Source organism: Callithrix jacchus, chromosome 13 (genome assembly GCF_049354715.1).
Source record: "Callithrix jacchus isolate 240 chromosome 13, calJac240_pri, whole genome shotgun sequence".
Taxonomy (NCBI): domain Eukaryota; kingdom Metazoa; phylum Chordata; class Mammalia; order Primates; family Cebidae; genus Callithrix; species Callithrix jacchus.
In genome coordinates this window covers 63,673,621-63,685,726 of record NC_133514.1, presented here as the reverse complement: position 1 = coordinate 63,685,726, position 12,106 = coordinate 63,673,621, and the positions used below count along the sequence as shown (strand labels likewise).

The 12,106-nt window shown below is 41.6% G+C and overlaps 1 protein-coding gene across 3 annotated transcripts in view; it reads right to left on the bottom strand.

The window, feature by feature from the left end:
- Nucleotides 1-12,106, bottom strand: part of COLEC12 (collectin subfamily member 12) — a 191,126-nt gene that overhangs the window by 23,145 nt on the left and 155,875 nt on the right. For all 3 annotated transcript variants that reach the window (XM_002757104.6, XM_054244033.2, XM_078346916.1), the window contains 2 exons: nucleotides 9,898-9,996; nucleotides 8,145-9,191 (listed from right to left, as the gene is read on the bottom strand). In XM_002757104.6, coding sequence (XP_002757150.2) covers nucleotides 8,145-9,191; nucleotides 9,898-9,996 — 1,146 coding nt within the window. The remainder of the gene's footprint in view (nucleotides 1-8,144; nucleotides 9,192-9,897; nucleotides 9,997-12,106) is intronic.

Sequence of the window (12,106 nt, the reverse complement as noted above, 5' to 3'; positions counted from 1 at the left end):
TACTTTCCACACATCTCTTCTCTGACAATTTCCTCTGCTCATGTCCTTCCGTAAAATTCCTGGCATCCTCCCAGGTCACTTTGGATGGAAGTTTTCACTTCTCTAATCTCTTAGTGCTTGTTTGTTCTACTCAGGACCCTTCTCCACATCTAGCTCCTCACAAGGTCTGGCCCATGGTCACTATTAAGCAAGTGTATTTATGAAATACATGCGCATCAAGGTTATAAAGTCTAGCACTCTACTGTTCACAATTTGTGCCCCATGTGCGATCAGAAGGGACAGGTTTTTGGGGAAGGGTGACCTGCCTAATGCCCTGCATCTTATTTCAAGAGGAATAATATCGGTATCAGGTGGGTTGTGGCTGCCACTGTGAAATAATCATAAGGAGATCCATCTTTCCTTGCTATTGACCCACATGAATTAATCCAGTCAGTATCTACATAGACAGTTGGACTTTTTTTTCTGCCTAACCTGGTCAGGCTCACCTAAATAGCCTATACCAGTTAGGAAAGATAGGGAAGGCAGACTTTTTGCTGCCAGATCGATCTCCTTTAAAATGGTAACTTAGTGCCTCTGTGTAGTTGGGAAACAGCATCCCAGAGATTAACAGTGATGAAGGAGCCATGTACGTTCCCCACGAAGGACGTCGTAGCACTATGGATAGTTCTAGGGAAAATATACTGACAATTTAGGCCAAAACAAAACAAAAAATTTTAGTGTATGTGGAGTAACTGCAAAATTAAAAGAAACCTTTTTTTCTCAACTACTACTGTTTTGTTTATGTTCTATGTTTAACTTTAGGGAATCCAAATAATGAAGATAGTATAATGGGAAATTCAAGTGTTTTAGAAATAATCTTTAGTTTTATTCTCTTAAAATTCCTTTGCTGATAATTTGCGTTTGCCCATCACTCACATCTGGGGTTGGTGCTATACTTATAAGTTACGGGAGTTTACCTGTGACTATGAAAGAGTGGCTGTTCATGGGCTTGTGTCTGTTCTGACAGACTGCTGGTGGGGGGAGCTGTATTTCTTCCAGAACATCTTCCTCTAGCCTCTGACAGAGTTCCAAAAATGCAACTCTCTCTTCTCCTGAATCCAGGAGGGGAATCCAAGGCCTCCCTCACTTGGGGTGACAGCTTTTCATGCATCCTATTTCTTTCTGGGGTAGGGTAGTTTATGGTGTTCAGCTACTTTCCTCTGAACTGGAAGGCTATTGAATATCTCCACACACTCAATGTGTAAGTTGAGACTTTAGTGAAGAACGTCATCAAACATGGATCCTACAGACAGCACGAGATTCCAGCAGGTGCTAATCTCCAGATCTTGTGAAGGAAGGGAGTAAATATTGTGGGGTGAAATGCAAGTTTTTGCTGTTGATAAAGATCTACAGTTCTATGTATGATCGATTTCCCAGCTGGGTTAGTAAAAAAACCAAATTTCCCCATCTGAAGTACTATATCCATCTTAAACAGGTTACCTGTCTTTCTCTTAGTAAGATACAGCTCAATATTCCTGGCTGTGGCTAAACTGACAAGCACATTGTGATTGGTGTCTTCCTTTACAGCTGCCCCAGCCTTGCAACAACCACAGAGGAGCTGGCACCCTCTGCCCTCAGATGCTGGGTTAGGTAAAAATGTATTCTCTGTGTCTTCTAGACGAGGAGATTCACATAATCTACTTTGGCTCATTAAGACAGCCTAGAAATTTCCTGGAGTTATTTTTCTTTTAAAACTCATTAAGAAAAAGAGCGAAAGCCATTTAAAAAGTCTGGATCCTCTTAAAAAGTAGATTAGTAATGCCAGGTTCATTTTTCTCTAGAACTCAGGATGCTGGCACTGCTGTTAGGCATCTGGATGATCTCAGGCTTTGAGGTCTCACTTGAACCTTTTATTGGGCAGCTGTCAAGATGAAAATAAAATGAAATAAAATGTAAGGTACTCTTAGTGCCTGAAAGCAAAAAAAAAAAAAAAAAAGAAAAGAAAAAAGAACAGAGTATTTATGAGCTTGTGCAGTAACAACTTGAACTTGGAGTTGAGAAAACAGCAAAGCCACATGTGGAGGCACATGTGATGTCCCATGTGGAAGGATGTTGGAGGTTTGCTTGCAAACCAACTGAAATTTTAGCTCAGTGTCAAGGCCAAGTATGGGTGGCTCAATGGCTCAGGTTTCTGAAATGTCAGGATACCCAGGTAGCTGGTAAAGCTGTCACAAGCTCCAGAAATGCCTGAATATGACCAATACCAGTGCTCCAAGCAGCCTAGGGTTTATACTGTCAGTGAAACCTCCTCCCATGGCCCCCAGGCTCCATGGTTTTGGGAGCCTGAAAACCTGAATTTTCTAAACAAGCAGTTCAAAGAGGATGGAAGACTTTAAATCATTGTGCTGTTTGTGCTTCGGCAAATCAACCTTAGGCCTGAGAAGTGCCCAGCCTGTTTCCTACCCAAGGTAAGTTTCACATGTGTTTTCCAACAAAACTGCTGGTACTTAACAGAAAGAAGAGAAACCTTACTTTAATTCTTTAATTCTTTACTGCCATCCAAAATCTTAGAGACTCAATGTTAAGACCCACTGGTGGTAAGACTGGAAGATAGACAAGGTAGAGGAAAAATAATGATATAATCTGATACGTTTTTCTTCTCATTTAAAAATCTACTTTGAAAAAAAAAATAAAAAAAAAATCTACTTTGAATGCACTTAATCAAATATTTATTAAACACCTACCATAGGAAAAAGTCATTCTACTTCACAGAGGTGAAAAGGAATGTACAAATTAAAAAGAAATACAGTTGGGCTTCTGGGAAGCCTCGGAAGTGTGTTGTCCACAGAGGAGGGTGTATGTAACCACTGTTTCTTGCCAACTGTCCATGGTCTGCTTCTGTGGCTGTTAATGGCTGTTCTCCGGGATCCCCAGCCATGCTGTCTTGTTTGGAGAAGTGCTGCATGAGGCGGTGCTTGGCAATGGCAGGAATGAGGCCCCTGCTTGACCTACTTTGCACTGTCCTGTGTCCCTTCAGCCTTCATGTGCACCTTTCAAGGTCAAATGTCAATCCCTATTGAAGCTTTAACCAACTGCTCTTCTGTAAATAAACTCTCTGTCATTTCCACCTCCCCAAACATGTTATCCGTTCATGGTGGAAGCATGAGTTTGCAAACAGACAGACCTGAGTTTGGCACTGTTTGGCATTTACTAGCTGTTTGGCTGTTAATAAGTTACTCAGGCTCTCTGTGTCTCAGTTCCCTCCCCTGCATATGGGGAATTCCAATAACTCCCCACTTAAAGAGCTGTAACAGTGAAAGCTGATAATTTACTTGAGTGTTTAGCAGCATGATTGGCATAGCATAGACAACCCAGAAATGTGGATTGAATAAATGAATGAAAGCTGGAGTCTGATTCATCTCTAGGGCTGGGCACTAGAAACCCAGCGGTAAGCTCTTTTCGACTCAAATAATCCTTAACCTCACCTGTGTGATTTTTTTTCTTTGTGCACATGAAGCTATTTTGTTTTCCACTGTAATGTACCAGCTACAGCTGTGGCAGGAGGGAAAGCTTTGAGAGGAAGTGAACTTATTTACATTTGGGCATTATGCTGATACCACTCTAGCCACTGCACTAAGTACTTTCTTTATATTACTTCTTCGAGTCCTCATAACTCTAAAAGGTACACACAGATGAGGAAACTGAGGCACAGAGAGGATGAGGAACTTGGTACATGAATCCAGCTCTGTCTGATTCCAGAGCTCTTGTTCTTACCCATTAAATCTTATGCCTCTCAGAAGAGCGGAGAGGGAAAATGTCTGATTGTACAGGAAGGATGCAACTGACGCTTTCCTTAGCTTGCAGAAGATCAGCCCAGGAGGTGGAGTGATCTTTGAACCTAGAAGCATACGTGAGAAGTCCTCTGTGTACATAATTAGTATAAAAATCTTTATATTATTTGTATCAAAAACTAAGATTTTCTTAACAAGGCTTCTTGGTTGATGGATGTAGAGATAATATGAATATCTATTTCCACACTATCATCTGCCTTCAGCACAGTCAGTTAGCTTCAGCTCCCAATTCTCAATAAGGCAAATGTCTTATGTGGCTGAACTGGACAGTGAACACTGGGTTTCATTAAGTGCAAGTCAACAGGAATTTTCTGGAAAGCATCAGATTACTTTGAATCCTGCAGACACCAGCCCCACATAAGCCAATGTTAATCCATCCTGCTTTCTCCATTTTCCCCTTATCCTCAGAGATGAGATCTGCATGTACAGAAAGGGAAAGGAGCTAGAGAGAAAAGGTGTGGAAGAAAACCGTTGCATTCAGAAATGGAGCTCCTTCTTCCCCTCAGTCTCTCCTCCTCTCAGAATACCTGCTGGGTATTCCTGGTCTGGAGGCAGTGGAAGACAATGAATAGAAAGGGGGCAGCTTGGTTGACTTGGGAAGCTTCTCAGATCAACTCACAGAAAGTGCGGTGAGCATAAAAACCAGGGAGAAATGTTAGAGTGTCTCTGAAACAAACAACTTAGAGTTTCAGAACTGAGATTTTCTTTTTCACATAAGCTTTTCCTTGAGTCAGAAACCTCATTCTATTAGAATAGACATCTCCGGCCGGGTGCGGTGGCTCACGCCTGTAATCCCAGCACTTTGGGAGGCCAAGGCGGGTGAATCACGAGGTCAAGAGATCGAGACCATTCTGGGCAACATGGTGAAACCCTGTCTCTACTAAAAATACAAAAAATTAGCTGGGCATGGTGGCGCGTGCCTGTAATCCCAGCTACTCAGGAGGCTGAGGCAGGAGAATTGCCTGAACCCAGGAGGCGGAGGTTGTGGTGAGCCCTGGGTAACAAGAGCGAAACTCCAGTCTCAAAAAAAAAAAAAAAAAAAAGAATAGACATCTCCATTCTTAACAGGTCTACATGGGGCCTCTCTTTTTCTGCAGCTCCCCCGTCTGTATCTCCATCCACCTCATTGCTCTTGCTAAAGACTTAGGAACATCCTGTTCCTCTCTTTCACTCACTCCCCACAGCCAATCCATCAGCAGGTCCTGCCCACTCACACCAACCCTCTACCGTGTGTTCAATTTCTGTCCACATCACTCCCAATGCCTACAACACACAGATGCCTCTTGGCTGCTCCTTTGTTTCTGGGCACATTGGGTGGGGAATTCCAGGGCCTGGGCACAAACATGGACAAGCAGGGGTTGGCCTGGGCTCTGAATACTCATAGCACCTTGAGTCCATGGATTCCTCACCTCAGCAGAGACTCGATTCGGGTAGGCCAGCCGAGGTCCCTGTTTTCAGGGCAAGGAAAGGGACGACCTTGATTCTGTCTCCAACTTTTTTCCTGAATGAGGGTTCCCACTTCTCCCTTCTCCACTGCCAGCATTCTAGGCCAAGTCACCAACAGCTGGTCCATGCTCTCACTGACCCCTCCCTGCCATCTATTCTCCTCCCAGCCCCCAGCGTGATTTTGTAAAAATATAAAGCAGATCATATCAACACCTTGCCTAAAACCTCCCCCTGACACTTAGAATAAAATCCCAACTCCCTGACCTTCTAGCCTCCCTCTGGGGGGACCAGGTACAGTGGGGAGGGCACTCACTTTCAATGACCATCCTTGGAGTTAACAGCATGGGGTTTGGCACCAGACAGCTTGGGCTCAGATTCCACTGAGCTACTTTTTATTTGTGTAAAGCCTGAGCAAGTTAATTAACCCTCCTAAGCCTTAATTTTCTTATCTATAAATTGGCGATGATGTTGTAAGTAGCTGCTTCATAGAGCTGTTGCCAGGATTCAGTGGGATGTTTGTGAAAAGCACTCAGTACATTCACTTTCAATACTAGCTGATGAAAAGAATCATAACCATAAAAACATTGACTCAAACACCCAGGGCCTCATCTTCAAATATTAGCTTTTCATGTCCCTACTTGGCTGATAAGCCATGCTATTAACTAAATAACTGAAGACAAGCTAACAATTAAATTAACAAAATAATAATACTATAAAATTAATAACTAGAAAATATCCAGAATACCATGGTAAGAGTGTCCAAGTTTTTTTTTTAAATCATTTGAAGGGCTACCCTTTTTCAGAGTAAGACTCACACCTACAATATCCCTGACCTGCAACTGTCCAGCCCCTCCAGAGCTAGGGCATCCTTATTGAGTAGGGGAGCCATTATATTTTCAGCTAATACTCATGTAAAACTAAAATCGATCTTCCCTTAATGAACACCCATTAGTCTTTGTTTCACCCAGTGGCATTCTTAAGACAGAGCAACTTTAAATAAGTACAGATGGCTGCCTTGTTCTCCACTGAGCAGGCTCTCCTAGGGGTGAAAGCTCCCAGATCCTCAACCCTTCCTCACAGCACATGGTTTCTAGTCCCTATCATTCCGATGCTGCTTTTCTGAGCATGCTGGTCTGTGAATGTCTCTTTTGACCAGGGCTACTCAAAGTTAACACTATCTTCAAGAGGTGGTCTTAGCATACTGAACAGAGTCAGATATTACTTCCCTTATTTTGGATGTCATATTTTTATTAACACAGTCAAAGACAACGTTACCTTCTCTGGAAAACACATTTAACTGCTTCCAGTCAATTAAAATTCCATGCTTCATGCACACTTCCTTCCAGCCATGCCTTCCCATCAACGTTTGTCTGTTTGGTCTCATCCATTTATGAGAAGGATTTTATATGTATTCCTATCTACTTCATTTGATTGACATCTTGATACTATTCTGGCATCTCTAGAGCATTGTGGATAATGATTCTATCCACCACTGGCTGGCATATACAGTTTCAAGTCACACAGGCATTGGTTTAGCAGGTCATCCATACTAGTCACTGACAAAGCTATTGAACAGGGTCCTGCCATCTGCTATCCGGACCTGCCTCCAGGCTCACAGGGGCTTATTAACTACCATTCTTTATCCCGATCATTCAACCAGTGTGGGAGACATACCCCAGTGTGACCCCTAGTGACTCATGCCCTGTGTAATCCCTTCCCCCTGAACATCTGCTTACAGCCCATCTTCTGATGCCCTGAAATTCTCTTTATGTTAAACTACCTAAGGGTGAGGACCATTTGGTTTTCTTTGTATAACCAAGGCTGCTGAGCACAGCATCTTCCACATAGTACTTCCAACTTAAAACCTGTGAAAATAGTTTGTGACTAGAAAATACTGTTAATATATGGTGCTGCAAATCTTGAACTGTAGACTTAATCTGAGTCAAAGACTTTTAATTTATATGGATGATCTAGATAACAGTAAAATTTAGAACATATGTATGCATTCATTCATTTATTTGTTTATTTAGGAGATGGGATATTGCTATGTAACCCAGGCTAGTCTCAAGCGATCCTCCCACCTCAGACTTCCAAAGTGTTAAGATTACAGGCGTGAGCCACCACACCTACCAAAACTCAGATTTTATAAGCAAGACACATAATTTCCCTGCTCTGTGGCCTTACAGTTACTGTGATGGCCAACCATCCATCTAATGGTAGCTTTGTGACCCAAAAGACTTGATCTTGGTTTCAGAGGAGCCCTATTTATATTGCATTGAAATAGCTCAAGGACCAAGAAAACTCAAATTAACCAACCTTTCACTCAACAGATTATTAATGGAGCACCTTTAAGTACTGTCCACAGATTCTTAGTTATACTTCTTTTTAAGATATGGAACTTAATTACCCTTCCATTGAGTGTGGACTGGACTTAGTGACTTATTTCTAAAGAACAGAATACAGTGGACATGATGGTGTGTGGCTTCTGAGGCTAGGATGTTATGGTAGCTTACTTCTCTCTCTTGAATTTCTTGCTCTGGAGGCAGCCAGCTGCCATGTTGTGAGGACACACAAGCAATTTCACACAGCAAGGAATTGAGGTCTCTTCCCAAGAGACTTGTGAACAGGTCACTTTGGTAACAGACCCTCCAGCCACAGTCAAGCCTTTAGATGACTGCAGCCCTGGCTGAGATCTTGATAGAACTTTATGAGACACAGTGGGTCAGGACCACCTAGTGAAGCTGCTCTTGAATTCCTGGTCCACAGAAACTACGAGATGATGACTGTTTACTATTTTAAATTGCATGTTTTAGAGTGACTTGTTATGCAGCAATAGACAACGAATACAAATTCAGAATTTTCACTTACCTTGTAGTATTGTAAAATTCTTGATGAGCTGACCATGTTTGGAGTCTACTAGCTTCATTTCTTCCATAATCACTGATAAGTTGGCCACTTCAGTGTCTAACCTCGACCTCATCAAATCTTGTTGCATCCTGAGAGAAACAGAATCCAAACGGATGTTGGCCAGGGTATTATTCAAGGAGGTCAAATCATCCGTGTGTTTGGTTAGCGTATCCGTGCAAGTGGTCCTGACTTCATTCAGATTGCTGGTCAGCGTCCGCAGGTGGTGGGCTGTGTAACTGATATTGCTAATGATATTCACAATATCCGTCTCAAAGAGCTGGAAGCGTTCCTCCAGTTGGTTGAACTTGATGGCTGTTCTATTCTCTGCGTCCTTGTGTAAGTCCTGCAGGTCTTTCAGATTCTGCTCATTGGCCTGAGAGATAGTGGTGATGTTCTCCATCTGACCTGTAAATGAGTTGAGCTGGCTGTTCATATCCTCCAGGGTGTCATTGTTGGCTTTGGCCAAAGCAGAATTATTGGTAGCCAGCATCTGCAAGCTTTGCACTTTCTCCTTCAGCCAATCTGTATCCTTCTTGGCTTGAAGAAAAACCTGCTGCAGATTTTGAAAGTCATTCTTGATTCGCTGGATAGCCTGGCTTGTGTCATCCACAGACCGCTGCAGATTTGTGATGAGGTTCCTCTGCTGTACCTGGGTCAGGTTCAGGTTATTGAGGTTCATGATGACCACGTTATGAGAATACATTTGGTTCTGCAGATTACCCTGGAGCACACTAGTATCCTGCTGCAGATTCGTGACATAGCCATTGTACGCCTGGAGGGTTTTGTTTACAGTGGTGATAAGGAAAGAGTTATTCTCCAAAGTTTCTTTTAGTTGACTCTGCCTGTCCATCAGTGCATCCCCGCTTGCCTGTAACTTCTCCAGCGTATCCTTGTTCTTGCTGGTTTTTTCTGTAATCTCACGAAGTTGCTGACGGAGATCTAGAATGTCTGATCTGAAGGTAGAGAGTTCTGAGTTGGTGCTAATAGCTTTCTTCCCAGTTTGGTCACCTGGAATAAGAAATATTTGTGACTTAGATTGGTGGTGTGGAGAAGTGTTCAAGCAAGGTCAAAGATCAAAAACACACTTAACTGGTACGCACTGAATTTTAGATGCAAAATTGGCAGTATAAGCAGATGGCTCTGCATTAGTAAAATGTACATATTAGTATGTACAGAAAGGATGCACAGAACTAGAAATGACAAATTTGGCTGAACATTTTTCTCAAAGAGGGAGGTAGAATTTACTAGATTTTAGGCAGTGGACAGGATGTCAAGAAGAAAATAAACTTAAATTTACCAACATTTAAAAAAAATGAAAACAAAAATCAAGGAGTAGAATATGCTAGGACCTACTTTATAACTTATTTCTACAATTCTTTTATGTAGTTTAAAATATTTCAAAAAATGCTCAGTAAACTATTTATATGACAGTTTTTAATAAAGAGTATTCATGGTTTTTTCAGTTAGGATTGATCTTCAGGTATTATTTGGTGCATAATAGTTTTTTGAGCAGGACATAATTTCAAAATTGGTCCTTAACTTTAAAATTTAAGGCTTTGAATTAAATCATGAGAGAAGACTCAACATGCAACACAAAAATTGAATGTCCTTCAGGGTGAATGGGGAGTTTATAGCAACATAATTCTAAGAAGCTGTGGTAATCTTTGTGGAGTCAGCGGATTTCACTTAATGATCCAGTCTTGTCACAGATTACCTAATTTTTTCAGGTCACTTTCCACTGCTGTGAGCTTGTCATCATAGGTTTGGCGAGATGTCTCCATGCCACCTGTGACATTATCCATTTTCTCTACAACTAAGATTTAGAAAATGATGCATTAGTACACATACCTGCTCATATTTTCAGTTTCAGAACAAGAGATCATTTCATTATGGAACAAAGGAAGCAGACTGAACAAAAAAGTATAACTGAAATCAAATATAAAGAAGAAAAGCCATCCTTTTGGAAAAATAACATACTTGTCACGAAACCCAGGTGTATAATTTACTTGGCGAGAATTGTATTTTTAAACTCTTCTTATGATTCTGTAATGCCTTGGATATTTCAGAAATCATTTGGAACTCATTTAAAAATGTTCATGCATTTTAGAAGTCCCTAGTTTGTTATTTCCTATCTTAATTTCCATAGATGGAATTTAAATAAGCACACTGTGGTAATTTACAAAACATTGTCACTCGTCAGCCTTCCTAACATTCTTGGCAAGTAGGACTCATTTACCTAGAAGAGGATTCCATTGGCAAGGAACACCTAGCTCAAGTCTATACAAAATCGGCATAGAAGGGATGCAAAGTCAGGAGTATCTGCCACTTTCTGTTATGATTTCCACCACAAAGCCCTGAAAATCTGCTTTTTGTTAGTGACAACTGATTCTGTAGTTTATCAGTTCTCAAGTAGATGCCTGAGTGGTGTTTCCAAACAATGATTTGCCAAGAAGTATTTTTGGTAGTATTTTCTTAATTGTATATGATAGGGAAAGTAGGTAATGCCACCGATATTGCCATGTTAAAGATGAGATTTGGCTGTGTCCCCACCCCAATCTTAACTTGAATTATACTCAGATAATTCCCATGTGTTGTGGGAGGGACCTGATGGGAAATAATTTGAATCATGGGGTGGTTTCCCACATACTGTTCTCGTGGTGGTGAATAAGTCTCAGGAGATCTGATAGTTTTATCAGGGGTTTCCACTTTTGCATCTTTCTCATTTTCTCTTGCTACCACTATGTAAAAAGTGCCTTTCACCTCCTGCCATGATTCTGAGGCCTCCCCAGCCATGTGGAACTGTAAGTCCAATTAAACCTCTTTTTCTTCCCAGTCTCTGGCATGTCTTTGTCAGCAGCATGAAAACGGACTAATACAGCCACACTAAATAAAAGCTTCAGTTCTTACTCATTTTCAGAAGGCAGGAATTCTCTACAGTTATGAATCCAAGTATATGTTTCTAAAATGTTAAGTAAGAGGATGTTTCTCCAAAAGTGGCTCATATGAGATCCAACTTCTAGCAGCTTGGGATCAAGTCTGACTGTCCTTCTTGGTATCAACAGCTTTAAAAAAGACTCAAGAATGAGAACATGCTTTATACATTAATTATGAGCCAATGGATCCAATTTATTTTATTCATCACGTGTTCTACCCATGCATGACTGTGTGAGAAGATTCTCCTGGCTCCTCTCAGGAAGAAGTAGTAAGTTCCCATGTGTCTGTGTGACCCAAAGTGAACTGGCTCCTTGGATCCTGAAATTGTCCCTGGAGAAGCTAGCTATGTTCTCCCTCAAGCTTCTATCGTCTGGTCATAATAAAATGTGTGCACTGCAACAAACACTCTCTCACACGAGCCTTTCCACGTGTTCTCTCTACCCACAATGTTCTTCCCCGGCTTTTTGACTGAGCTAAGTCCTACTTGCTCTTCAAGACTCTGCTTGTCACTTCCTGTGGGAACCCTTTACTGAGGTGCACCTTGCAGAATTCCCTTGGCAATAGTCCTTTCTCTATTATGGGACTCACTGCACTGTGTTGTCATGACTGATCTACTATTACATCCTTTAGGGCAGGAAAATTTACACTCAGTTTCATCTCTCCTTCTTAGCTCAGTGTGTGGCACTTAGTAGGTAATCAATGAATATTTATTTATTATGCCATTTATCTTTAAAAAATTTTTTTAGATGGAGCTTCTCTCTTGTTGGCCAGGTTGGAACGGAATGGTGCAATCTCGGCCCATCACAACTTCCACCTCCTGAGTTCAAGTGATTCTCCTGCCTCAGCCTCCTAAGTAGCTGGGATTACAGGCACACGCCACCATGCCCAGCTAATTTTTGTATTTTTAGTAGAGACAGGATTTCACCATGCTGGCCAGGCTGGTCTGGAATTCCTGACCTCAGGTGATCCACCTGCCTCGGCTTCCCGAA